Source organism: Amblyraja radiata, chromosome 5, assembly GCF_010909765.2.
Source record: "Amblyraja radiata isolate CabotCenter1 chromosome 5, sAmbRad1.1.pri, whole genome shotgun sequence".
NCBI lineage: Eukaryota > Metazoa > Chordata > Chondrichthyes > Rajiformes > Rajidae > Amblyraja > Amblyraja radiata.
This window is the reverse complement of record NC_045960.1, coordinates 93578097-93603037: the sequence shown is the minus strand read 5'-3', so window position 1 is coordinate 93603037 and position 24941 is coordinate 93578097. Positions and strand designations below refer to the sequence as shown.

Here is a 24941-nt window from a genome sequence, read left to right as displayed (position 1 = left end):
CACACTAGTGGTAGACTCCATGAGCAGGCGTTGGCTGGATTGGGCCTGGAGAATGCCAGGCGTGGAAGGGGGAGCTAGTCTTGGTCGGCAGGTCCGGGGTAGTGGAGTGGGACGTCGGTGATGCAGGGAGTGGTGGAGGTGGTTGGAGGCGTCGTGTCGCTGAGTGGACCAGTCAGCAGGGCAAGGGTAGAGCTGCCCAATGGTGTGAGGTGTGACGGAGAGATCGGCACAAGGCCAGGGAGGGGGTTAAAACTGCACACAAATGTCAGCGTATCCAGTACCCTATGCCCAAGTGACAGCATATAGTGTACCCTGTGCCCAAATGTCAGAGTATCAGTTGTACCAAATGCCCAAGTGACATGGTGTAAACTACAACTATGCCCCTGTGCCCAAACAATAGGGGTGAGGGTTCAGTTGAGGCCCACTCTATCCCATGCCCATCAGCAGGATGGAAAGGTTGGATCAATGCCCATCCAATCCCATGCCCAAGTGGCAGGAGGAGCTGGTAGGGTCGATGCCCACTCTATCCCATGCCCATCAGCAGGATGAGATGGTTGGGTCGATGCCCACTCTATCCCATGCCCAAGTCAGCAGGATGAGATGGTTGGATCGATGCCCACTCTATCCCATGCCCATCAGCAGGATGAGATGGTTGGGTCGATGCCCACTCTGTCCCAAGCTCACATGGCAAGAGGTGAGTACACAGTCAATATCCGATCAACACTACACCCGGACAAGCCAGGAGTCTGGGGACGATGGCAGCTAAATGGGAGACCACACATCCCTCTCACCGCTACCTGCCTCCAACATCTCTTGAGGCCACCATCACTCTCCCACCACCAACCCCAGCCCCATCCGTAGCCAATGAAACACCATTGTCTGTGGCTGTCTAGTGTGGAGGGCACCAGGACACACCATCTTACCAGACCACGTGTCTTTGAAGGTCATGGCACGAAGTAGGCACCCATATGCAACATGAGCTCTTCGTGCCCGCCTGCCTGCCTGCCTGCCTTTCACCGTGCAGCTGTTGATTGTAGCTGTAGTGCGGGACGCGGGGCTCCGTGCCGCCGCCGCTGGGCTAGAAGGAGTGGGCCAGCGTGGCGGTGGATGTCCGTGAGGCCTTGCTCCGCCGGCTCTGTCCCGCGAAGCCTCCGTCTGCCCCCGCGGCCGCCTCCTCCACCACCTCCTCCCGCTTGCTGACACGGAAGCGGCTGACCAGCCTCACCGCCATCTTGTCCCACTCCTGGGGGAGCAGCAGCAGCAGGAAACCCAGGCAGATGATCAGCACCGCAATCACACGCACCCCGTTGAAGATGATGTCGGTGGAGTAGGCGTCCGCAACTGGGCAGCCAGGGAGGGGGGAGAGAGGGATGGGATGGAGGGGGGGGGAGGGAGGGGGCAGGGGGGAGGGCAAGAAAAGGAGAGAGGGATGGAGGTAGGGAGGGAGGGGGAGAGTGGAGAGGAAAGAGGGTGAGGTAGGGAGGGTGGGGAGGGAGGAAGGGAGGGGGAGTGAGGGAGGGATGGAGAGTGAGGGGAGGAGAGAAAGGTAGGGGAGAGAGAAGAGGCAATCTTAGTTCTCTGGGCTGGGTCTCCGCTTAAATTTAGAGATACAACATGGAAACAGGCCCTTCGGCCCACCGTGTCCGTGCCGACCAGCGATCCCTGCAGATTAACACCATCCTACACCCACCAGAGACAATTTTTACATTTACCAAGCCAATTAACCTACAAACCTGTACGTCTTTGGAATGTGGGAGGAAACCGAAGATCTCGGAGAAAACCCACGCAGGTCACGGGGAGAACGTACAAACTCCGTACAGACAGCGCCCGTAATCGGGATCGAAGCCGGGTCTCTGGCGCTGCATTCACTGTAAGACAGCAACTCAAGCGCTGTGCCACCGTGACATAGAACATAGAACAGTGCGACACAGGAACAGGGCCATCGGCCCACAATGTCCGTGTTGAACAATGTGCTGTTAAATTGATCTAATCTGCCTCTATACGATCCATATCCCCTTATTCCCTGCACTTCCGTGTGCCTATCAAAATGTCTCGTAAATGCCACTATCGTATATGCCTCCACCACCCCTGGCATCACATTCCAGCCCCCACCCCACACTGTAAAAAAACTTGCCCCTCACATCTCCGTTAAACATTCCCCCTCTCCCCTTATGGCTCTGCCTTCGAGTGTTGGATATTTCCACGCTGGGAATAAGGTTCTAACTATCTACCCTCTCTATGCCTAATTCTCCTGCCCTGTTCCTTTCCCCTCCTCCCTACGCTCACCTCCCAGCTCTCCCCACTGCAGGGGAACCAGGACAACAATGGGCCATTGTGGGCTCCATTCTTCCTGAGGCCACCTGAGGGTCCGGCCCTGTTTTGCTCTGGCCTTTCCTTGCCTCCAGTCACCCCCCTCCCCATCCTCAGTCTGAAGAAGGGTTCCAACCTGAAATGTCACCTATTCCTTTACTCCAGGGATGATGCCTGACCCGCTACGTTGATCCAGCATTTTGCATCTATGTGAGGAGCCTCGCACTGAGGTTCACAGCCCCAAAATGAGGGGTAGGCCATCTGGGAGTGTGCTGGGACCAGATTTCAGCAATCAAAGGGCGACAAACACTTGGATATTCTTTGGGTTGTGTTATCTAAGAAGGCAACAGGATCTAGATCATCTGGGAATGCGGACAAATGAATGGCAGATGGAGTCTATCTTGGACAAGCCCAAGGTGTTATATTTCGCTAAGTTAAACCAGGGTTGGACCAGAGAAAGGCAGAGCCCTGGAGAGACCTAACGGTACGTACGGTACTTTGTTCCCTGAAAGTGGCAAAACAGGTACCCAGGGTGGTGAGAAAGATCTACGCCATGCTTGCCTTCATCAGCCAGGGAGGGCAGTGTGCACTCGGGTTGGGATGCCATGTTTTAGACTTTAGGAATACAGCGCGGAAACAGGCCTTTGTCCGACCGAGTCTGCACCGACCAGCCAGCGATTGCCCCGTACACTAGCACTATCCTACACGCCAGGGACAATTTGCAATATTACCAAATCCAATTAACCTACAAACTTGCACATCTTTGAAATGTGGGAGAAAACCCGAGCACCCGGGGAAAACCCACACAGTCACAAAGAGAACGTACAATCTCAAGTTTGTAGGCATTGGTAAAAATCGTAAAATTGTCCCTAGTGTGTAGGATAGCATTAGTGTACAGGGATAGTTGGTCGGCGTGGACTTGTTGGGGCCAAAAGGGCCTGTTTCCACACTGTGTCTCTAAACTCTACAGGTGATCAGGTCAATGCCCAGGATGGCAGCGTGCCCACAATGCAGGTCATGCACATTCCCAAATGTAACCACTTGCCCATGGGGCATAAACCTCCAGCTGACACCCTCCTCCCTAAATCCTCTCCCTCCGGTACTCTGCTTACTTTGGCCACTTTATCCGTCACCTCAGTATCACATTGTGTTCACTACAGCAGCAGCGATCGCTAGGGGATGTTCCACTTCGCTAATAATAAAGCAATGCTTTGTTGAAAAGTGACATCGATGGAATATTTGTGAAATCTATCCGCCACATTTTACTCTATTGAGCAATCAATTCTAAATTCTCAGACTGGAGAGTTTGTACTCTGCACGCTCAGATTATCATCTCTATTTCCACAAAAAAAATTTTGTGTGAGTCAGTTTTACTGCTTTACTGCAACATTTTCTCAAAGTAAAGACTATCCATGTCCTCCAGGGATGCTGCCTGACCCACTGAGTTACTCCAGCACTTTGTGTTTCACTCTCTGCATTGGCAGAAGTAACACAGCTGCGACACCTTGTGGCATTTTGTGGTGTTGCAGCCCAGGGGTTTGAAGAAAGGTCCCGACCCGTAACATCACATAGAAACATAGGTGCAGGAGTAGGCCATTCGGCCCTTCGAGCCTGCACCGCCATTCAATATGATCATGGCTGATCATCCAACTCAGTATCCTGTACCTGCCTTCTCTCCATACCCCCTGATCCCTTTAGCCACAAGGGCCACATCTAACTCCCTCTTAAATATAGCCAATGAACTGGCCTCAACCACATTCTGTGGCAGAGAGTTCCAGAAATTCACCACTCTCTGTGTAAAATTTTTTTTTTCTCGTCTCGGTCCTAAAGGATTTCCCCTCTATCCTTAAGCTGTGACCCCTTGTCCTGGGTCACCTATCCATGTTCACCAGTGGATGCTGCCTGACCTGCTGAGGTGTTCCAGTACTTTGTGTCCATTCGGGTTTACGAGGCCAATTGGCAGACTGGGCCCAGGACTGGGCCGAGGATTGTTGGCTTTCTTCCCTCAGAGGTTTCTCCATAGCCAAGCTGCAGGGAGCTGATCTCAAACTGTGGCCCTTCTGCCGTCCAGGAAGTGTACCAAGGGCCAACACCTGGTGCTCCCAGCTGCCACTGGCCCCAACCCAGAACCCACCCCAGGGGCACAGAACGACACGTTGCTAGCAGCCGGCGGAGGGGAGCAGAGATCTGTGGGCTGCAGTGAAACTACACATTACAGTGCTAGATTTGAACGAGCATTAAACAGCTTCAGTTACTTCTAACTGCTCCAGAATCACAACCCCGGTATCTTGAGGTGAGCTAACAGACTACTGTGAATCACCTCTAGTGTCTAGGGTTGAGGGGGAGAATCTGGGAGAGTGGATCATGGGACTGTGGGAGGGGGAATAGGAAATGAGATCAATGTAGGATTAGTGGACATGGGATATGGAGTTGTCACTCTCCATGGGCTGACGGGCCTGTTTCTGTGTTGCATCTCACTATGACGCCATGAACTCATAGAGATATACAGCATGGAGACAGGCCCTTCAGCCCAATTTGTCCATGCTGACCAAGATACCCCAACTAAGCTAGTCCTATTTAGCTGTGCGTGGGGTGGTTGGCGTGCAGTGGGCCTGGAGATGGCTATCGACAAGAGCAAGGTCTTTGGGGCCCACTGACAACTGGGGGGCATTGCCTCTGGTATTCTCTCAAGATCAAGAACCACCCCCCAATGAAACAATGACAGATTTGTATGGCTTTGAAGGGCACAGTTGAAGAGCAACAAACTGATTTTCCTGGAAATTTCCAGTTATGGGACCTTAATCCTCCCTGGATTAACTGGAACCTTGCGCCTGCTCTGGGTGAGGCCACATCACTCCCTACCTCCACTCACAAGTAGAAGCCATTCAGGCCCCTCAAGCCTGTTCTGCCATTCAGTCAGAGCATGGTCCACCTGTACCTTGTTCCAATGGGCAATACATGGGTCCTCAGCTCCCAGTAGCCATGGAGTCATATAGTCTTACAGCATGGAAACAGGCCCTTCAGCCCAACTTGTCCCTGCTGACCAACATGCCTCATCTACACTAATCCCATTTGCCTTTGTTTGATCCATATTTACAGTTTGGTCCAATATTACAGGCCCACAGTTTAAGAATAAGGAGTAAGCCATTTAGAACGGAGATGAGGAAACACTTTTTTCACTCAGAGAGTTGTGAGTCTGTGGAATTCTCTGCCTCAAGAGGCGGTGGAGGTCGGTTCTCTGGATACTTTCAAGAGAGAGCTAGATAGGGCTCTTAAAGATAGCGGAGTCAGGGGATATGGAGAGAAGGCAGGAACAGGGTACTGATTGGGGATGATCAGCCATGATCACATTGAATGACGGTGCTGGCTCGAAGAGCCGAATGGCCTACTCCTGCACCTATTATCTATTGTCTATATCCCTCTAAACCTGTCGTATACATAAAGGCCCATATGAGATCCATATCCGCAGCGAACTAAGTCCATGGAAAATGCTTGAACACCTTCAGCTTTTAGGGAGAGGGAGAGGTTTCCCGATGTCTCTATCTGCATCACAGTGAACAGCTTGACACTAAATCGATGATTCTGCTGCCCTAGTCTGGGTTCCTCTGCCAGTGAAAGCAACCCCTTCCCATCTAAGAGACACACAAAGCTGGAGTAACTCAGCGGGCCAGTCGGCATCTCTGGAGAAAAGCAATAGGTGAGGTTTCGGGTCGAGACCCTTCTTCACACCTCCCATCTAACTCAATGGATGCCTTCATCACCCTCATGTCCCGATTAGATCTTCTATAATGAAGGGACCTCAAACCTCGGCAACACTCAGTCACCAAAGGCACACAGTCCTCACCAGATGCTGCAGAGGTGTGTGGGTGGTCGCAAGGGAACCTCTGCTGCTTTAATCACGCTGCCTCAGAAAAGCAGCCAACATAATCAAAGACTTGTCCTGCCGCAATCATCCCCTCTTCTCCCTGCTCCCATCTGGCAGAAGAGACAGGAGCTTGAAAGAGCACATGAGCAGACTCAGGAACAGCTTCTTCCCCTCTGGCTATTAAACTTCTGAACCATCCTTCCATAAGCCAGGCCAGGGTGCTGACAGTTCAGCTCTACCCCATTGTGGACAATGGACTTTGTCTCTGGATCTGGTGCACTCCAACGCTGAGAACTATATTCTCCACTCTGTATCTTCCCCTTTGCTCTATAATTGTACTGAGTTTGGCTTGATTGTGAATATGTATTGTATTATCTGATCTGATTGGAGAGCATGCAAAACAAGGCATTTCACAGTACCTTGATACGTACACATGACAATAGTGAACTTTTAAACCTGAAGCCATCTGCCACAATCCACAAGCTTTCAGTCAATATTACAATTGGAGCCCTCGGCCATGTCGCTGTTTCCCCTGATTCACAGAATATCCATCCCTGGTCTTGTCCTTGTTCTTCCTTTAAACTCTATCTGTTACAGTATCGCCCAGCCTGGACTGAGAGCATTCACCCGACTTACTCTGTCACAATCCCTCTTGCTGTTGAGCTGCTGCAGGTGGGTTTCCTGCAGAGCTTGGAATAACCCACAGCAGGGGCCCCGGGGCCAGGAGAAGGCTTGTGGGGCCCGGGGCCTCCTGCTCTCTCGCTCACGGCCGCAGCTTTGCGGATTTCTGGGGCGAAAGACTCAAAAGAGTAACCTCCTTACCGGCATTCACGGGGACACTGAGGACCACTCCCACTGATATCAACGTCGGAGAGGTGACGGCAATCCCGAAATTCATCAGGATGGTGAATGCTGGAAAGATGGACACAGAAACCACGATGTTAGGAGGAAGGTCTCCGTTCTGTGTAACTGTAAAGGGCCGGTCCCACCAGCATGCGACTGCATGCGGCTAGCGCGACCTAACGTGGTCGCTTGAGCCGTACGGCCTCGCGGGGCCGGTCCCACTTCGATCGCCGGAGCCGTATGGAGTTGTGCGGGGCTGGTCCCGACATCGCGCGGGGCTCCGAAAAACTGACGGTGTTTAAAAATTCCGCGCGGCAACGGCCTGTCAGCCCGCAGCCGCATTGAGGCCGTACGCAGCGCCTCGACGGGCGTACGCAGCACCTCGACGGGCGTACGCAGCGGCTCAAAGCCGTACGCCTAGCGCGTGGCGTTGCGCGATGACGTCACCGCCCGGCGTTCCATTGCGTGATGACGTAACTGCCCGACGCCGTGCGACGTCCAAATTCAGTCGGCCCGCCTCCTGCCCAGCTGTTGAGTATGATGTCGGGACCAGCCCCGCACAACTCCAGGCGACTCCGCGGTTAGAAGTGGGACCGGCCCCGCGAAGCCGTACGCCTCAAGCCACCACGTATGGTCGCGCTAGACGCATGCAATCGCATGCAGGTGGGACAGCCCCTTAACTCATCCCCTTAAAGCTAATGAGGTATTGATGAGCAGAAAACATGTTCTTAAGTAATAGGAGCAGAATTAGGCCATTTGGCTCATCAAGTCTACTCTACCATTCATTCATGGCTGATCTATCTCCCCCTCCTCACCCATTCTCCTGCCTTCTCCCCATAACCCCTGACACCCGTACTAATTAAGTATCTATTTCTGCCTTCAAAATATCCTCTTAATTCTTGATATCTTCACATTCAATATTGCTATAGACAATATCCAGTAGACTCTCTGGAGGACATGGACCCCATAACTCCTCCACTCTCATCCGATCAGTGCAGACCCACCACCCTGTCCCAGCTCAGACTCTCAATGGCCATTAGAATCATAAGACATACGAGCAGAAATAGTCCATTCGGCCCATTGGGTCTCTTCACCATTCAAACATGAATGATCTATTTTTCCCTCTCAACCCCCATTCTCCTGCCTTCTCCCTGTAATCATAGACACCCTTACTAATCAAGAAACTCCACTTTACAAATGCCCAATGACTTGGCCTCCACAGCCGTCTGTAATAATGAATTCCACTGATTCACTACCCTCTGACTAAAGAAATTCCTCCTCATCTCCATTCTAAACGTATGTCCTTTTATTCCAAGGCTGTGCCCTCTGGTCTCCTACACTCTCCCATTACTGGAAACATCCTCTCCACATCCACTCTATCTACGCCTTTTATTATTCCATAAGTTTCAATGAGACAACACCCCTCATCCTTCTAAACTCCAGCGACTACAGGCCCAGTGCCATCACACACTGCTCATACATTAACCCACTCATCCCGGGATCATTCTGGTAAACCTCATCTGGACCCTCTCCAACGGCAGTGCATCACTCCTCAGATATGGCCAGTGGTGACTCTGGGGCGGGAAGGGGCGTCTGGTGGGGAAGGGGCGGGAGACGGTGAACAGTTTGCAACTTACAGAGCAGCAGGATGGCTATCCCGCACAGCTTCTCCCAGGGGATGAGGCTGAAGGATGTCCAGTGCTCGATGCCGGTGAAGTAGAGGGCCGTAGGCACACAGATGATGAAGGTGACGTTGAAGAGGCCGAGCACAGTCAGGAATAAGGCGGCTTCACCGTACTTGGCACTGCCCAGCAGCATCTTAAACAGGACCTGCAGGTAAGGGACAGACGTGTTTATACGGGGCTTCATGAGCTCGCCGGATGTCCCAGGGCATTTCCCAGCCTCCCCCAAGCAGTGTCAGAGTTGTTACATTTTTTAGTTTGGTTTAGAGATACAGTGTAGAAACAGGCCCTTCGACCCATCGAGTCCGCACTGACCAACGATTACCTAAACACTAATTCTATCTTATACACTGGGGACAGGATGCGAGCGGGCAAGATCATCTCTGACCCCTCTCACCCTGGCCACAAACTCTTTGAATCACTTCCCTCTGGAAGGTGACTGTCAAAGCTGTCACAGCCAGACATAAAAACATTTTTTATCCACGAGTAGTTACTCTACTCAACAGCCAAAAATCTGTAGCCTCCCTTTGATCTGGTATTTTGTTGGTTCACATGCTTGATCAATGGTGTTTTATCATGAATGTTTTATTATTATTAATGTTTAGTGTTTTCTGAGTCATTCGTAACTGTCACTGTATGTCATGTTGTTACTTGTGGGCGGAGCACCAAGGCAAATTCCTTGTATGTGAATACTTGGCCAATAAACTTACAAACTTACAATTATGTCCCAAAACACGAGAGACAATTAGTGCAAAACATACTTGGTTAATAAAGTATGATTATGATTATGATCCTAAACACTATGAACAATTAGTGTATCCTTTATACTCAGACCATTCGTGTATCCTATACACTATGAACAATTAACCTACAAACCTGCTCAGTATCCCTAATTGGAGATAAAAGTAAAAATCGTGCACACACGATCCGTTGACCCAACCTGCCCCCAGCCCAGCCCAGCCCAGCCCAGCCCAGCCCAGCCCAGCCCAGCCCAGCCCAGCCCAGCCCAGCCCAACCTACCCCCAGCCCAGCCCAGCCCAGCCCAGCCCAGCCCAGCCCAGCCCAGCCCAGCCCAGCCCAGCCCAGCCCAACCCAGCCCAGCCCAACCCAGCCCAGCCCAACCCAGCCCAGCCCAGCCCAGCCCAACCCAGCCCAGCCCAACCCAGCCCAGCCCAACCCAGCCCAGCCCAGCCCAGCCCAGCCCAGCCCAGCCCAGCCCAGCCCAGCCCAGCCCCTGAAGCCACTGCCCAGCAGCATCCTACGGAGGGAGGGTAAACTGGGTACTGCCGTGGGCGGGCTGGCCCCGGAGCTCTCACCTTGTAGAGAGCGGACATGGATGCCGAGGCCACCACCAGGGCGATGCCGATTACCGAGTGGCTGTGGAAGCCGTCGGCGTAGGTGATCATCACGATGCCGGCAATGGCGAAGATGGCAGCCACGATCTGCCGCGGGAAAGAGAAGAGATGTCATACGGTCATCAGTGATAGGAGCAGAATTAGGCCTTTCGGCCCATCAAGTCTACTCCACCATTCAATCATGGCAGATCTATCTCTCCTTCACATCCCCATTCTCCAGTCTTCTCCCCATAACCCCTGAAACCCGTACTAATTAATAGTCTATCAATCTCTGCCTTAAAAATATCCACTGACTTGGTGCAGCTCCTCCCCGGCCTACCGCAGGGCCCTGCTCCTGGGAGCCATGGTAACCGACCGCCTGCCAGAGCGAAATGCCCGGCCCTGGAGCGGCTGCTGGTCTTGTATACTCTGGAATTTAGGATGAGAGGGAATCTTATTGAAACATATAAGATTATTAAGGGATTGGACACGCTAGAGGCAGGAAACATGTTCCCGATGTTGGGGGAATCCAGAACCAGGGGTCACAGTTTAAGAATTAGGGGTGGGCCATTTAGAAAGGAGACGAGGAAAAACATTTTCACCCAGAGAGTTGTGAATCTGTGGAATTCTCTGCCTCAGAAGGCAGTGGAGGCCAATTCTCTGAATGCTTTCAAGAGAGTGTTAGATCGAGCTCTTAAAGATAACGGAATCAGGGGATATGGGGAGAAGGCAGGAAAGGGGTACTGATTGTGGATGATCAGCCATGATCACATTGAATGGCGGTGCTGGCTCGAAGGGCCAATTGGCCTACTCCTGCACCTCTTGTCTATTGTCTATTATACTTAAACAACAGCCCATCCCATCCAAAGGCAGCCTGGAGTTAAACCACGACTCTTCACTCTTTACCCCTTAGGCTTTAGTGATACAGCACAGAAACAGGCCCTTCAGCCACGCAGTCTGTGCCGACCAGCGATCACCCCTACACTAAATTAAATTAAATTAAATTTCTTTATTTATATAGCACATTTTTAGTCAACTTGCATTGACCCCAAAGTGCTTCACATAATTACATTCACACACACAGGCAAAGGTGGGTGAAGTGTCTTGCCCAAGGACACACACAGGCAAAGGTGGGTGAAGTGTCTTGCCCAAGGACACAATGACAGTATGCACTCCAAGCGGGATTCGAACCAGCTACCTTCCGGTTGCCAGCCGAACACTTAGCTCATTGTGCCATCTGTCGTCTAGTGTCATCACTAGAACTATCCTACACACTAGGGACAATTTACAATTCTCACCAAAGCCAATTAACCTACAAACCTGTACGTCTTTGGAGTGTGGGAGGAAACAAGAACACCCAGAGAAAACCCACCCAGTCACAGGGAGAACGTACAAACCATACAGACAGCACCCGTAGTCAGGATCGAACCAGGATCTCTGGTGCTGTAAGCAGCAACTCTACCCTGCGTTGACATGCTACCCAGGCTGTTTCAGGACAAGACCTGACTTCAACCTGATTGTAGTCGGGGGGGAGAGAAAAGGGAGAGATAGAAAGGTGGAAAAGGGAGGTGGGGGCAGGACGAAGCAGTAACTACCACTACGCCGCCGTGCCTCCCCAGGTGTGCCGTGGAGTTGTGTGACCAGGAGCCGTGACTTACCCTCACACCCATGAACTTGTCCCGTAGAACTATCCAGGAGAGCAGAAAGACAAAGGCCTTGTTGCAGCAGAAGAGAGCAGAGGCATCGGTGGCACTAATCTTCTTCAGGGCCAACAGGTACAGGTAGTTGGTTAAGGTCCACAGGACGCAGAAAGGGGCCGTTCGGGTGAAGAATATCTTGATTGTTAATCCGTCGTCCCCGTAAAACCTGCAGCATTCCCTGGCAATGAGGAAGAGGAGGAGGAGGAGAGGGGTCAAAGGTCACAGAAACATGGAACGCCACAGCCTCTGCAGCCAATCATCTCCAAACGAGAGAAAATCCCAAAGCGTTGCCCGTCGCGACTCTGCTCGGAATCTGCTGGTCAATGGCACAAAATGACTGCTGGGACAGTGGGGGGTTGACTGTATCCTGGGTCAGGATTGTAACGTGCCCCATATTTGGAGGCTGATTCTTGGTTAGTACCGGTGTCAGGGGTTTATAGGGAAACGGGATTGAGTGGGAGAGATAGATCAGCCATGATTGAATGACGGAGCAGACTTGATGGGCCGAATGGCCTAATTCTGCTCCTATCACTTATGAACATAGATAGACAGAAAATGCTCAGCATGACAGGCAGCATCTCTGGAGAGAAGGGATGGGTACTGTTCCAGGTTGAGACTCATCTTCAGACTGGTTACTTGTCTATACTGTAACACAGTTATTTGATATTTAGTAATAAGAATACTTGTTTACATATTCTGTTGTGCTGCAGCAAGTAAGAATTTCATTGTTCTATCTGGGACATGTGACAATAAAACACTCTTGACTTGACTCTCTTGGTAATTTTTGTATTATGTTGGTGGGTGGGTTGTTATTGTTTTGTAAATATTATTGTAAATAATTGAATACATTTAGTTTTGATAATAATTTTAATAACAGCACAAAATGGCCTCTTAGCCTGGGATTCCAAGGAGGGGCCCAGGGAACCGGATAGGGATTCTGGGACGTCCCACCCTCGGTCCTCCCATCATCCCAGGCCTACTCTAAAGTTGGGGAGCGGGCAGCATGGAGGAGATGTTCCTCGGGCAACTGAAGCTGGAACAAAGTCATCAACACAACGTTGCTGGTGGCCAGGGAAGTGATTGATTGAAATATTGATGGGTGGATTGATTGATACAGCATGGAAACAGGACCTTTGTCCCACCGGTCCACGCCAACTATCGATCAACCCATCCGCACAAGTTCTGTTGTCCCACTTTTGCCAATACTTCCCACAAAATTAAGAACAATTTGCAGAGCCCAATTCACCTACAGATCTCATGTTCATAAGTTATAGGAGCGGTTTTAGGCCATTCGGCCCATCGGGTCTACTCCACCATTCAATCATGAATCTGGGTCTCTGACCAAGGCAGAGGCTCCCCGTCCATCTGCAATCCAGAGACATCGGACTGGATGTGACTGCCTCAGGGGAGGAGCGGGCACTACGGCCCCACACCTGCTACAGTGCCACCCAAGTACCAGGCCCTTGACCCAGTGCCAGGCCCTTGACCCAGTGCCAAGCAGATGATTAGAGAGGTCAGGGAGAGTCCATGAACCCATCCCCTCTGGATGCTCTGCTAACGCCAAACACAGCCCTCCCTGTCGGTGTCAGACACCCTGACCCCTCCCTGAGTGTCCGGGACACAGAGAACCCCCCCCCCCAGAGGGACCCCAACGTGGACACCTGTCACGAAGGGCCCCAGATACAGAGACTCCTCCCTGTGTCCCAATGCTGAGCCCCCTCCTAATGCCCCTGTCCCACTTAGGAAACCTGAACGGAAACCTCTGGAGACTTTGGGCCCCACCCAAGGTTTCCGTGCGGTTCCCGGAGGTTGCAGGTGGTTGCCGGAGGTTGCAGGTAGTGGAAACAGGTAGGGAGACTGACAAAAACCTCCGGGAACCGCACGGAAACCTTGGGTGGGGCACAAAGTCTCCAGAGGTTTCCGTTCAGGTTTACTAAGTGGGACAGGGGCATCAGGAACTATGTACATGGACACCCCTCCCTGTGGAGCCCGACACACAGACCCTCCCCGATATTGTGTCCCTGTGTTGTTGGCAGTGGCCCTACCTGAACTGCTGCAGTGGGTTCTGCTTCTCGTCGGAGCTCCAGGCGTAGCCCAGGTAGTAGAGAGGGAAGAAGAGAAGGTTCCAGGTAGCGGCAAACCAGGTGATGGCGAAGGGAGCATCGAAGGTGCGGAAGGTGACCTTGGCCAGCTGGCTGGTGCCGGCCCAGGACGAGCACACGCTCAGCACCACCGCCGAGCCCCACAGCGCCTCCTTCAGGCGCTCCACGGAGAGCCGGCGACGGCCGCAGCACCGGGGTCCCGCCCTCCACCAGCGCCGCCCACCGCCACCGTCACCTTCTCCTTCTCCTCCTTCTCCTGCTGCAGCCTCTTGCCGACTCTCTGCCTCCGTCCGCACCGAGCCGGCCCCTGCCCCCGCCCCACTCCCCTCCTCCGGCCTCTCGTCTCCTGTGGGGCGGGAGGGGGGAAAGTCAAAGGTCAGTGCAGTGGCTGGGGTGACCGGTAATCAGATGGACACACACATCTGATGGACACACGCCTGAAACATACACGTGACAGACACATGCCTGAAACATACACGTGACAGACACACGCCTGATAGACACACGCCTGACGGACACACACGTGACAGATACACACGTGACAGACATACACCTGATAGACACACGCCTGACGGACACACACATGACAGATACACACATGACACACACACACCTGACGGACACACACGTGACAGATACACACATGACAGACACACACCTGACAGACACACGCCTGAAGGACACATGTGGAAACAGGCCATTCGGCCCACCAAATCCGCACCGATCAGTCATCACCCCGTACACTAACATTATCCTACACACTAAAATAGTAAGATTAAACGAGAACTTACCAGTTTGAAGTTTGATCTGTATTTTATGAGGAGTTACGATGAGGGATTACGTGAAGAAGCCCGCCAGGACGCATGCGTGTCATTCTTCAAAGCAGCGGTGTGAAATCACAGATAACTGTAATGACTAAACATAGTAAGATTAGAGAAGAGATACCAGTTAAGTATATGATCAAGGGTGGGAGCGGAGGGCACGTAATCCCTCATCGTAACTCCTCATAAAATACAGATCAAACTTCAAACTGGTAAGTTCTCGTTTAATCTTACTATTTTACTTCGGAGTCACGTGAGTGACTACGTGAAGATTTTAAAGCTCTGTGATTTCATGCCGTGGAAACGAGTCCATGCATCACGTCTGCCTTGATGACTGTAGGAGGAATTGTGTTAACATAATTTGGACATGAATTCGACATCGAAATCATAAAATTTGTTAACACAAAATTATAACCCCTTTTTATGGGTTTAAATTAATTTACAGAACTTAAAATTGTTTCTGCAAATGTTCCAGATTTCATTACTGGTTTGTTGTAAAATAATTGGAATGTTTTTCCCCTAGACCATCCTGCTGCCTTGAGGATTTGGTCCATTGGTACATCCAACTGTATCGCTGCCGATGTAGCTGCAGCCCTGGTGGAATGAGAATTAAAAATATTAGTATCCACCCCAGCCTGTGTTAGCACCTGTTTCAGCCATCTTGAGATGGTCTGGACCGTCACTCTTTTGTGTGGTTGCTTGTGGCTGACCAAAAGTGCCTTCTCATTGCCTCTTAGGATTTTCGTTGTCTCCATGTATAACGACAGATGTCTTACTATACAGAGACGGTCATCTGTTGGGTATGACCTAAATTGTATATTGAGGCCTGCTGATCCCTGTCTGTTCTGCTTTACTAACTCATAGATATGAAACGTAATATTTTCTGTTGAGGAAGTCATGTTGTCCAGTCTTAGTTTATGCAGTGACTGTACCCTCTGTGCCGTGACCAATGCCATTAGCATGACTGTTTTTAATGTCAGTCTGTGTAGGGACAGAGCTGTTGCTGGAGACCAATTCCTGAGCATCTTCAGGACAATACTTACATCCCATATTTGGGAGTACCTGGTTCTTGGGGGATTAGTATTAAAAATTCCCCTCATAAGTTTTGTTACCAGTGGGTGAGTCCCAACAGAGTAACGCTTTGTCCCCTGCCATAGGTAAGTCGATAGGGCACTTCTAGCACAGTTCATGGCACTGTAACTGAGCCCCTCATCATAGTGGAGGCCTGCCAGATATTCCAGAACAGACGGGATGTTCATGTCTCTGTAGGTGATGTTGTTTTTATGGCAGTACATCTCCCACTTCCTGATATAGACCAGATACTGTTTTTTGGTTGACTGTCTTTGGGCCGCCGAGATCATGTTCACTGTTCGGTCCGTCAGTCCCAGTTGTAGTAGAAGGTACACAAAATTGCTGGGGAAACTCAGCGGGTGCAGCAGCATCTATGGAGCGAAGGAAATAGGCGACGTTTCGGGCCGAAACCCTTCTTCAGACAATTTCCTTCGCTCCATAGATGCTGCTGCACCCGCTGAGTTTCCCCAGCAATTTTGTGTACCTTCGATATTCCAGCATCTGCAGTTCCTTTTTGAACAACCAGTTGTAGTAGAGGTGTTTTTAAACTCTACAAATTAATAAGTTCAAATGGTTATGGCATGGGTGGCTATCCCTTGTTACGGGATGTAGCAATAAATCTGGTCTATGTGGGATGGTGATACATGGTTCTAATACCATGTTTAATACCACTGGGAACCATGGTTGAGTAGGCCAATCGGGTACTACCAAAATACCAGACGCAGAGTCTTGTTGTATTTTCCTTAATACCCGACTGATGAGGCAGAAAGGAGGGAATGCGTAAATAAACAATTTCTCCCCAATGCAGCGAAAATGCATCTGTCACCGCTGCCCCAGGGTCTGGTTCCCATGAAACATAATTTGATAACTGGTGGTTAAGTCTGGATGCGAATAGATCGATGTCTGGTGTTCCATATTTTGCTGTAATATCAGCAAATACTTTTTTATTCAACATCCATTCGGTGTTTTCATTAAATTTGCGTGACCTGGTGTCTGCCACTAAATTTAGTCTTCCTGGTAGGTAAGTGGCTGATATCCAAATATCTCTCTGGATACACCATTGCCAAATTGTATTAGCCAGATTGTCACATGATGTCGATTTGTTTCCACCCATGTGGTTAATGTATGCTACCACGGTGGTATTGTCTATCTGTAGTCTAACATGCTGGTGATATGACCCAGTACAATATGACTTTAGGCCATGGAATGCACCCAACATTTCCAGGTAGTTTATGCCCAGTGTGAGTAATAATGATGCCTCCTGAGCAGTCCATCTACCTCCACAGCTGGTGATGGTATTGGTGGCTCCCCACCCAAGTGCACTGGCATCAGTTTGTAGTACCATGGAAGGGTTACTGACAATGATTGGATTGGAACAAAGCCAGATCTATCCACCATTTTAGTTCCATTTTAGCTTTGATTGGTAGTTTCATAGGTCTGTCAAAGTGACCTGCATTGATTTTGAGAGCTTGTATTTTTGCTCTCTGTAAGTTTTGGTAATGTAAAGGTCCAAATTGTGTGGCTGGAAAGGCAGCCACCATTTTGCCAATTACTTTTGCTACCAATCTGATGGATGGTTTGCTGATGTCAATGAGGTTATTGCAAGCCTCTATTAAATCTCTAGCCTTTCCCTTAGGCATGTGAACTGAGTTAATGGTGAACCCCAAATAGTCCATAGTAGTGGAAGGCATTAGTTTAGATTTAACTGGATGGATAATAAATCCCAGTTTTTCAAATAACTGTTTTGTGGCTGTTACAGTTTGTTTGGCCAATTCCAAAGTTTTGCCCACAATGAGTATGTCATCTAAATATGCCATGACCATGTGTTTACGTTTCCGTAGAAACGCTAGGGCTGGTTTCAAACTTTTTGTGAACAGCCTGGGGGCTGATGATAACCCATTTGGCAGTGCTTTATACTGCCACTGTTGTCCCATCCAGTTGAATTTTAAGTAACATCTGTGGTCACCTCGTATAGTCACTGAATAGTAAGCATCTTTTAAATCGATGCTGGCCATGAAGTAACCTTTAGAAATTAATTGTTTAGCAGTAACAAAGATTTCCATTTTGAAGTGAATATATTGTACAAATGTATTCAATTTTGTCAGATCTATGATGATGCGACAACCACCATTTTTTTTGTTTTTGGTAAATATATTGGACATGAATTCTAATGGTTCGTGTTGAGTTTTCTCAATTACACCTTTTACGTAAAGCCGCTCCAGTTCAGCTTGCGCTTTTGATTTTTCTTTATCAGAAAGCACGAACATTCGGTTCGGTATATGTTGAACTGGAGGGCTGTACTTGTGTATAAACTCTATTGTATATCCCTGGATACTGCTTAAGATGTAAGTATCGGTTGTTAACATGCTCTATGCATTCAGAAAAGAGTGTAATCTCCCCCCAACCTCCATGCTCCCTGTATTTTGTAGGGAACCAGACCCACCTACGTCCATAGTTACCAGTGGCAGGTTTACTTCTTTTTTGTAGGTTCTTCGCTGCTGTTGTTGCGCTGGTGTCTGGATTTTCGGTTTGGTTGGCGTTGGAGGTCCCCGCATCTTCCAAGAAGGCCGGCCTGGGCCATGGCCTAAAAAGACTCATGTTTTGAGTACCGGGCCTTCGAGCTTTCACCGGTTCTGCTGGTGGGTGCGTAGGGGTGCTGCCTTTGGCTGTAGTGGGTTTTTGTTGGAGTCCCTTTTATTAGTCCCAGGGTTTTTGCTTCCTCATCGAGCTCCTTGACTTGCTTCGATAGGTTGCCTCCAAACAATAGTATTGGTGGTTTTGTGGTCCCAGGTTTGCACAGTCCCTGCACCCCTTGCACACTTGTCTTTCCTTCTGCGGACCCCTCTTCCAGGTCAGCCCAGAACTGATCCGCAGTGCTCCCCTCTGATGAGGTAGAAGCACTGTGCAGCCCTTCAAGAGGTACTGCTGTGGGTTTATCATAGGGCCCACAGTGACCCGACTCCATCTCCCGGAGTCTGTCACGTTGGAGCAAATGCTCCACACACCGCTCCATCCGGCTCAAGCGCTCTCGGTCGCTGGCCGCCCATGGTTGTTCAAAGTCGGACTCCTCTGAGTCCACGACCTTGTTTGTTTTGTGTCTAGCCTTACCGCCCGGCCGCGTGGATCTGGCCGGTGCGGAGGCGACATCGGGCACAGCTGATCCCACTATCGGTGATCCGAGTGCCGCTGGCTGCTGCTGGCTGCCCAATGCTCCGCGGTCCTCCCTCACCAGCTTTGACGCAGCCCGTTGGTTTCTCTACCTGTAATCAGCATGGGAAAACACAAAAAGACCGCAGCTCTTACCTGCAGGTCCTGGTTTAAATTGACGCTACGGGGGAACGTCGTTCCACCCGCCTCCTCCGTTTTCGACTTGTCAAAAGTCGACGGCCCCATCTGAATAGTCTCCCGCCCGGCCGTGGTGTTCTGGCCGGCACGGGACAAAAAGTCGGCACAGCTGATCCCTTACGGGGCTTGTGCCTTCAGCTGCTGCTGGCTCCCGCAACTTCGCGGTCCTCCCCAGCCAGCTTTACTCGCAGCACTTGTGGACACTATTTTGTCCAGCTTCCCCCCCCCCGTGTAAAAACAGCGCGGGGACAAAAACTACCGCAGAGTAAATCACTTACCTGCAGGTTGCGGTTTCAAACTTACCGCTGCGGGGGAACGTTCCACCCCGCCTGTCGTTTCGCAAGCGTGAAAGCGATATGACACGCATGCGTCCTGGCGGGCTTCTTCACGTAGTCACTCACGTGACTCCGAAGTAAAATTTACAATTTGTTTTTACTGAAGCCTATTAAACTACAAACCTGTATATCATTGGAATGTGGGAGGAAACCAGAGCTCCCAGAGAAAACCCACGTGGTCACGGGGAGAACGTACAAACTCCGTACAGACACTCCTGTAGTCACGATGGAACCCGGGTCTCTGGCGCTGTGACGCAGCAACTCTACCGCTGTGCCACTGTACCACCCATCTGGGAAATGTTTCACACAAGGTGCACCCACACGCCACTACACTCCCTGCACACACTGCCCCCGGAGTGACTCCGTTACAATGCAGCGAGCCAACACCGAAGAATCATTGTCAAACTTATTCTCTGTCAATCGTCCCAAAGCTCCTGGTTGGAGCACAAACCACAACCTGATGTGTACGGAGATATTGGGACAGTTTGGCCAAAATGGCAGGTCTTAAACAGAGCTTTTTAAAGTCTCTTTACAGATCAGATAGAGAGGTAGTGTTAGAGCTCAGGGCCCAGTGAACTGATGGCAGAGCCCCCAATGACAGGATGATCCAACTCAAACGGCTTGGTCTGAATGAATGCAGAAGTCCCAGGGTAGAGAGGGAGGGGTGTACGGGCTGGAGGCAGTTACAGAGGGAGGGGTGCATGGGCTGGAGGTGGTTACAGAGGGAGGGAGGGAGGGAGGGGTGTAGGGATGGGAGTAGGGGTTGGTTGCAGAGAGAGGGAGTCACACAGTCCGGGACAAGGGGAGTGTGTAGTCACAACACAGTGCCGGGGGAGTGTGGACCTGCGTGCACAGGGTATTAGTGGGATGGTGATGTGGTAGAGGGCGAGGAGAGGAATAAAGAGCAGGTGGATGTTGAATTGCTGTTTCCAGTGGAACCTCCATGAACGGAGCAGCCAGCAACACAGTGATGTGTCAATATTTAACCCCGGATACACACAAAGGGGAGACTCGATAATTCACTGGAAGCCCGCAGAGCCAGGTGCCCCTAACCTCCATGTTTAAGAGACATTTGGACAGGTACATGGATTGGGCAGGTTTAGAGGGGCATGGGTCAAATGCAGGCAGATGATACTATAGACAATAGACAATAGACGATAGGGGCAGGAACAGGCCATTTGGCCCTTTGAGCCAGCACCACCATTCAATGTGATCATGGCTGATCATCTCCAATCAGTACCCCATTCCTGCCTTCTCCCCATATCCCCTGACTCCGCTATTTTTAAGAGCCCTATCTAGCTCTCTCTTGAAAGTATCCAGAGAACCTGCCTCCACCGCCCTCTGAGGCAGAGAATTCCACAGACTCGCCACTCTCTGTGAGGAAAAGTGGTTCCTCGTCTCCGTTCTAAATGGCTTACTCCTTATTCTTAAGCTGTGGCCCCTGGTTCTGGACTCCCCCAACATCGGGAACATGTTTCCTGCCTCTAGCGTATCCAAGCCCTTAACAATCTTATATGTTTCAATGAGATAGCCTCTCATCCTTCTAAACTCCAGAGTGTACAAGCCCAGCTGCTCCATTCTCTCAGCATATGACATACCCGCCATCCCGGGAATTAACCTTGTAAACCTACGATGCACTCCCTCAATAGCAAGAATCATGGTTAGTGTAGTTGGTCGGTGTGGGCAGGTTGGGCCAAAGGGCCTGCTTCCACGCTGTATGCCTCCATGGCTCCATGACTCTATGACCGCTCCACCGGTCCACTGCAGGTCTGCGGATCATCTCTCACCTCAGCCAGGCCAGGCTCTGACCCACCCCCCCTCACTGGTTACAGGGATTTGGTCAGGATGGAAGGGTGTGGGAGGTCAGCTGATCGTCTCAGTGTTTATTAGAATGTAGAACTGTACAGCACAGGAACAGGCCCTTCGGCCCACAATGTCAGTGCTGAACATGATGCCAAGTCCAACTAATCTCGGCCATGCACTTATCCAGAAGCCTCCCACACACGACTATTCTACCTGTCTCCACCACCACTCCCGGCACCCAGCACCATCTGTGTATAAATTCCACCTCGTACATCTCCTTTAAACTTTGTCCCCCTGCCCTCCAGCCCCTTGCCATTTACACCCTTGTAAAAAAGGTTCTGGCTGTCTACTCCATCCACACCCCACAGCCCTCAATCAGCTCACCCCTCACCCTCACAGTCCATAGAAAATCTGTTTGTCCAACCTCTCCTTACAGCTAATACCCTCTAATTCAGGCAGCTTTCTGGTGAAGATAGACTTAAGGGTCTGAAGGGTCTCGACCGCAAATGTCACCTGTTCCTTTTCTCCGGAGATGCTGCCTGACCCACTGAGTTACTCCAGCATTTTGTGTCTCTCTTTGGTGTAAGGATAAGGGGGAAATCTTTTAGGGCCGAGATGAGAAAAACATTTTTCACCCAGAGAGTTGTGAATCTGTGGAATTATCTGCCACAGAAGGTAGTTGAGGCCAGTTCATTGGCTATATTTAAGAGGGAGTTAGATGTGGCCCTTGTGGCTAAAGGGATCTGGGGGTATGGAGAGAAGGCAGGTACAGGATACTGAGTTGGATGATCAGCCATGATCATATTGAATGGCGGTGCAGGCTCGAAGGGCCGACTGGCCTACACCTGCACCTATTTTCTATGTTTCTATGTAAACCAGCATCTGCAGTTCCTTCCTACACAGCTCTCTGGTGAAGGTCTTCTGCACCCTGCCCAAAGCCTCCACATCTTGTAGACCTCTCCCCACACACATGTTCTCCATTATCCATAGCTCTGTCCCTGCAGACCCCAGCCAACCTCCCTGCTTCTATTCAACCAGCTAAACCTAAAGTCGTCAGTGTTTACGTGCACACACTCACGGGGTGAAATTTTACCCCCCCCCCGGCAGGTTGCAGTTGCTGCTTCCCACTACCTACTTGTAAAACTTGCAACCAAGCTCTGGCATCCTTTCATGACTTGACTCACCCCTTTCTCCACTCTCTTCCCAGATCCTGGATCTCATCTCCCTTCCTGCCCTGGCCCCCAGCACCCTCCCTGGTTTTATCCCTCCCACTCACTGTACCCTGTTCTCTTCTCTGGAATTTCCTTTGTAAGCCTCGACACTCCCCCTTCCTGAGAAAACATTAACACTGCCCCCTCGGCCTCTGCTTTTTGGCCAGCTGCTCTAAATGGGCTCGGCGAGAACTTCTGATCAATGATGCTTCAGAACTTTAACTGTGTCAAGAATACTATCCGGCAAGCGTTTTACCAAGTATATAAACAAACAATAGCTGTCTCCACTGCTCCTGATACAGTAGTACTCTAAACAGAACAGTTGGAACCAGGTCAAAATGGCAACATCGCTCACCACGGAACACAATTTAATAACACAATGCACTCTCATAACATCATTGTGCTAGCCTGTGGTCTCTCTCTCACACATGTCAACATCACTGTCACATACATGATAATATCAGAGTGAGATATAATAATCTCACAGTGCAATGCAATTTTACTGTGGTACATTTATTATATATACATTTGCCATGTGTAAATTGCTGACAGCGTTGGTTACTAACATTACTGTATTTTTTTTTGTGGTACACCTGCTAATATATCAGTGTATGTGTATACCACAAAAAAGTTACACAGTAATATTGTGTGTAACAAGCAGTTAGCAATATGTGTGTGTATGTGTTAATATCTCTGATGTGTATATATGTCATATATACATCAGATATATTAGCACGCACACACATATATAAATATATATATATATATATATATAAGCATAAATGTGTATGTATGTGTTAATATCTCTGATGTGTATATATGTCATATATACATCAGATATACACACACACACACATATATATATATAGATAAGCATAAATGTATATACACATCAAATTCCCTGCTGTAAACATTAAAAATCACTGATTGTCAGTGTGATCCACGTTAACAGTGCTACACCTCTTAAGACCACTGCATTAAATGTATTTCCCTATCGCGATATTCTTGTGACACACAGTATCACCATTCTGTTAATCTCAGATTTTTGCCAGGCTCGTTGATATTTCAGTATCAGAGTCATTTTCTTTGCTGTTTACTGGCATCACAGCGCTGTGCATGATCATCTGTTTTGGACACAGTTGTCTGCGATACAGTCATATTAATATTTGCATCACGCGTTGATACTGGCAACATATTTCAACATCACGATGTTTAAGTCAGTATCACCGTACCGAAATGTTAATCAATTGTAGCTAACTTTATATCAGCGTCCCACACGCTCGCATTTGTCACACATCAATGATTTGTTAATATCGCGCATTAGTAATAGTGGTCTGCATGTTACCGCTGCTTTCGTGTTAATAAGTCTTAGCATAGTTTGACGGACTAAGTTAACATCACCGCAGTACATCGACATCAGCATTGTATATAAATCGGTATTATATGTTAATCACTTATCATACCCGTATTAATGTCACAACCTTAAACATGTGAACGCCATTGATAATGGATTATAGTTTTTGAAAGTGTTTCCTTGCAAGTTGCTGCTTTTAGTTATCGCAGCATTAGCGTGGAGATCTCAGCACTCTGTTACATGTCGTGTTGCCGCTCATTCACTGTGATATCATCGTCATAACACGATCCCTGCAACGCTGGAGCCAGAGTTGAATCAAGCCTGCAGACTACATACACAGCCTTTAAGTGGGAGAAACTCCACTCATTGCCCCTAACGCTGTTGTTTGTGTCTGAACCGCACCGTGACCTTAAACACCACGTCCCCCGTCCCCCCCTCCTCCCCCCACCTTTCCCGGCGGATCCGCTCCACTTCCCACCCGCATTCCGCAGAGATCTATCTGCCTACAAACCTTTCACCTTGGTGAGGGTCAGCACCGGGCTGTTACAGGCGGTGAGGGGGGCCACCCTGGCCGAATGCTTTTTCATGGTGACGCCGGCTCAAGGGCAGAGTGGGAGGCAGCACAGTCTGCATGGCACCGGCCGCCCAGGCAGATGCAGTCTGCAGCCTCTCGCAGTCGCATCGGTCCCCTCTCCGGCGGATCCCCGCCTCTATGTGTGTGTGTATGGGTCTTCCCGGTGTATCACAAACACACGCACACACACAGCGAGTGTTTGGTGTAATCACAAGGCGTCACATCGCTGGCCCCCTTGTTTGGGAAGATGCAGCGCCCGGGAGCTGGTGCTTGGCGCAATGCTGCTCTTGCCCTTGCCGATTCCTCCGCCTCACCCCCCCCCCCCCCTCCTCTCCTCTCCGTCCTCCTTCCTCCACCAAAGCCCGCTCTGCTCACACCTGGCCACTGCAAACGGACACTATTCATTCCACCTCTACATCACACCTCACATCCCTGCGATCAACCAACACACCAAACCTGCCCTCCAGAGAGTCAGCGTGAGAGCTCTCGTCTCACCCCCATGTTGTAGGCTGTACCCATCCTACAGCAGGAACAATTGAGCCCTGCACACACAAGACAATCCCACACACAAACTTTCACAGTCACTAGACC

At 50.1% G+C, this 24941-nt stretch overlaps 1 protein-coding gene across 1 annotated transcript; it reads right to left on the bottom strand.

Annotated features, from left to right (window-relative positions):
* Positions 1 to 594: 594 nt before the first annotated feature.
* On the bottom strand, positions 595 to 24642 carry slc35f3 (solute carrier family 35 member F3). Its single transcript, XM_033021785.1, has 7 exons — positions 24288 to 24642; positions 13780 to 14182; positions 11693 to 11912; positions 10017 to 10142; positions 8656 to 8848; positions 6998 to 7087; positions 595 to 1341 (listed from the first exon to the last, which is right to left on the bottom strand). Exons 1-7 carry the CDS (start codon positions 24361 to 24363, stop codon positions 1079 to 1081), a joined length of 1371 nt encoding a protein of 456 aa, XP_032877676.1. The 5' UTR covers positions 24364 to 24642; the 3' UTR covers positions 595 to 1078.
* Between the last annotated feature and the right edge of the window lie 299 nt (positions 24643 to 24941).

Bases quoted from the DNA above. Each gene is read 5' to 3' on its own strand.
- slc35f3 (XM_033021785.1), bottom strand. From the start codon at position 24,363: ATGAAAAAGCATTCGGCCAGGGTGGCCCCCCTCACCGCCTGTAACAGC. The intron at 8,849-10,016 runs GTGAGAGCTCCG...CCTTACCTGCAG, and splicing joins CCATGTCCGCTCTCTACAAG to GTCCTGTTTAAGATGCTGCT. The intron at 1,342-6,997 runs GTAAGGAGGTTA...CTGGCTGCCCAG, and splicing joins CAGTGTCCCCGTGAATGCCG to TTGCGGACGCCTACTCCACC.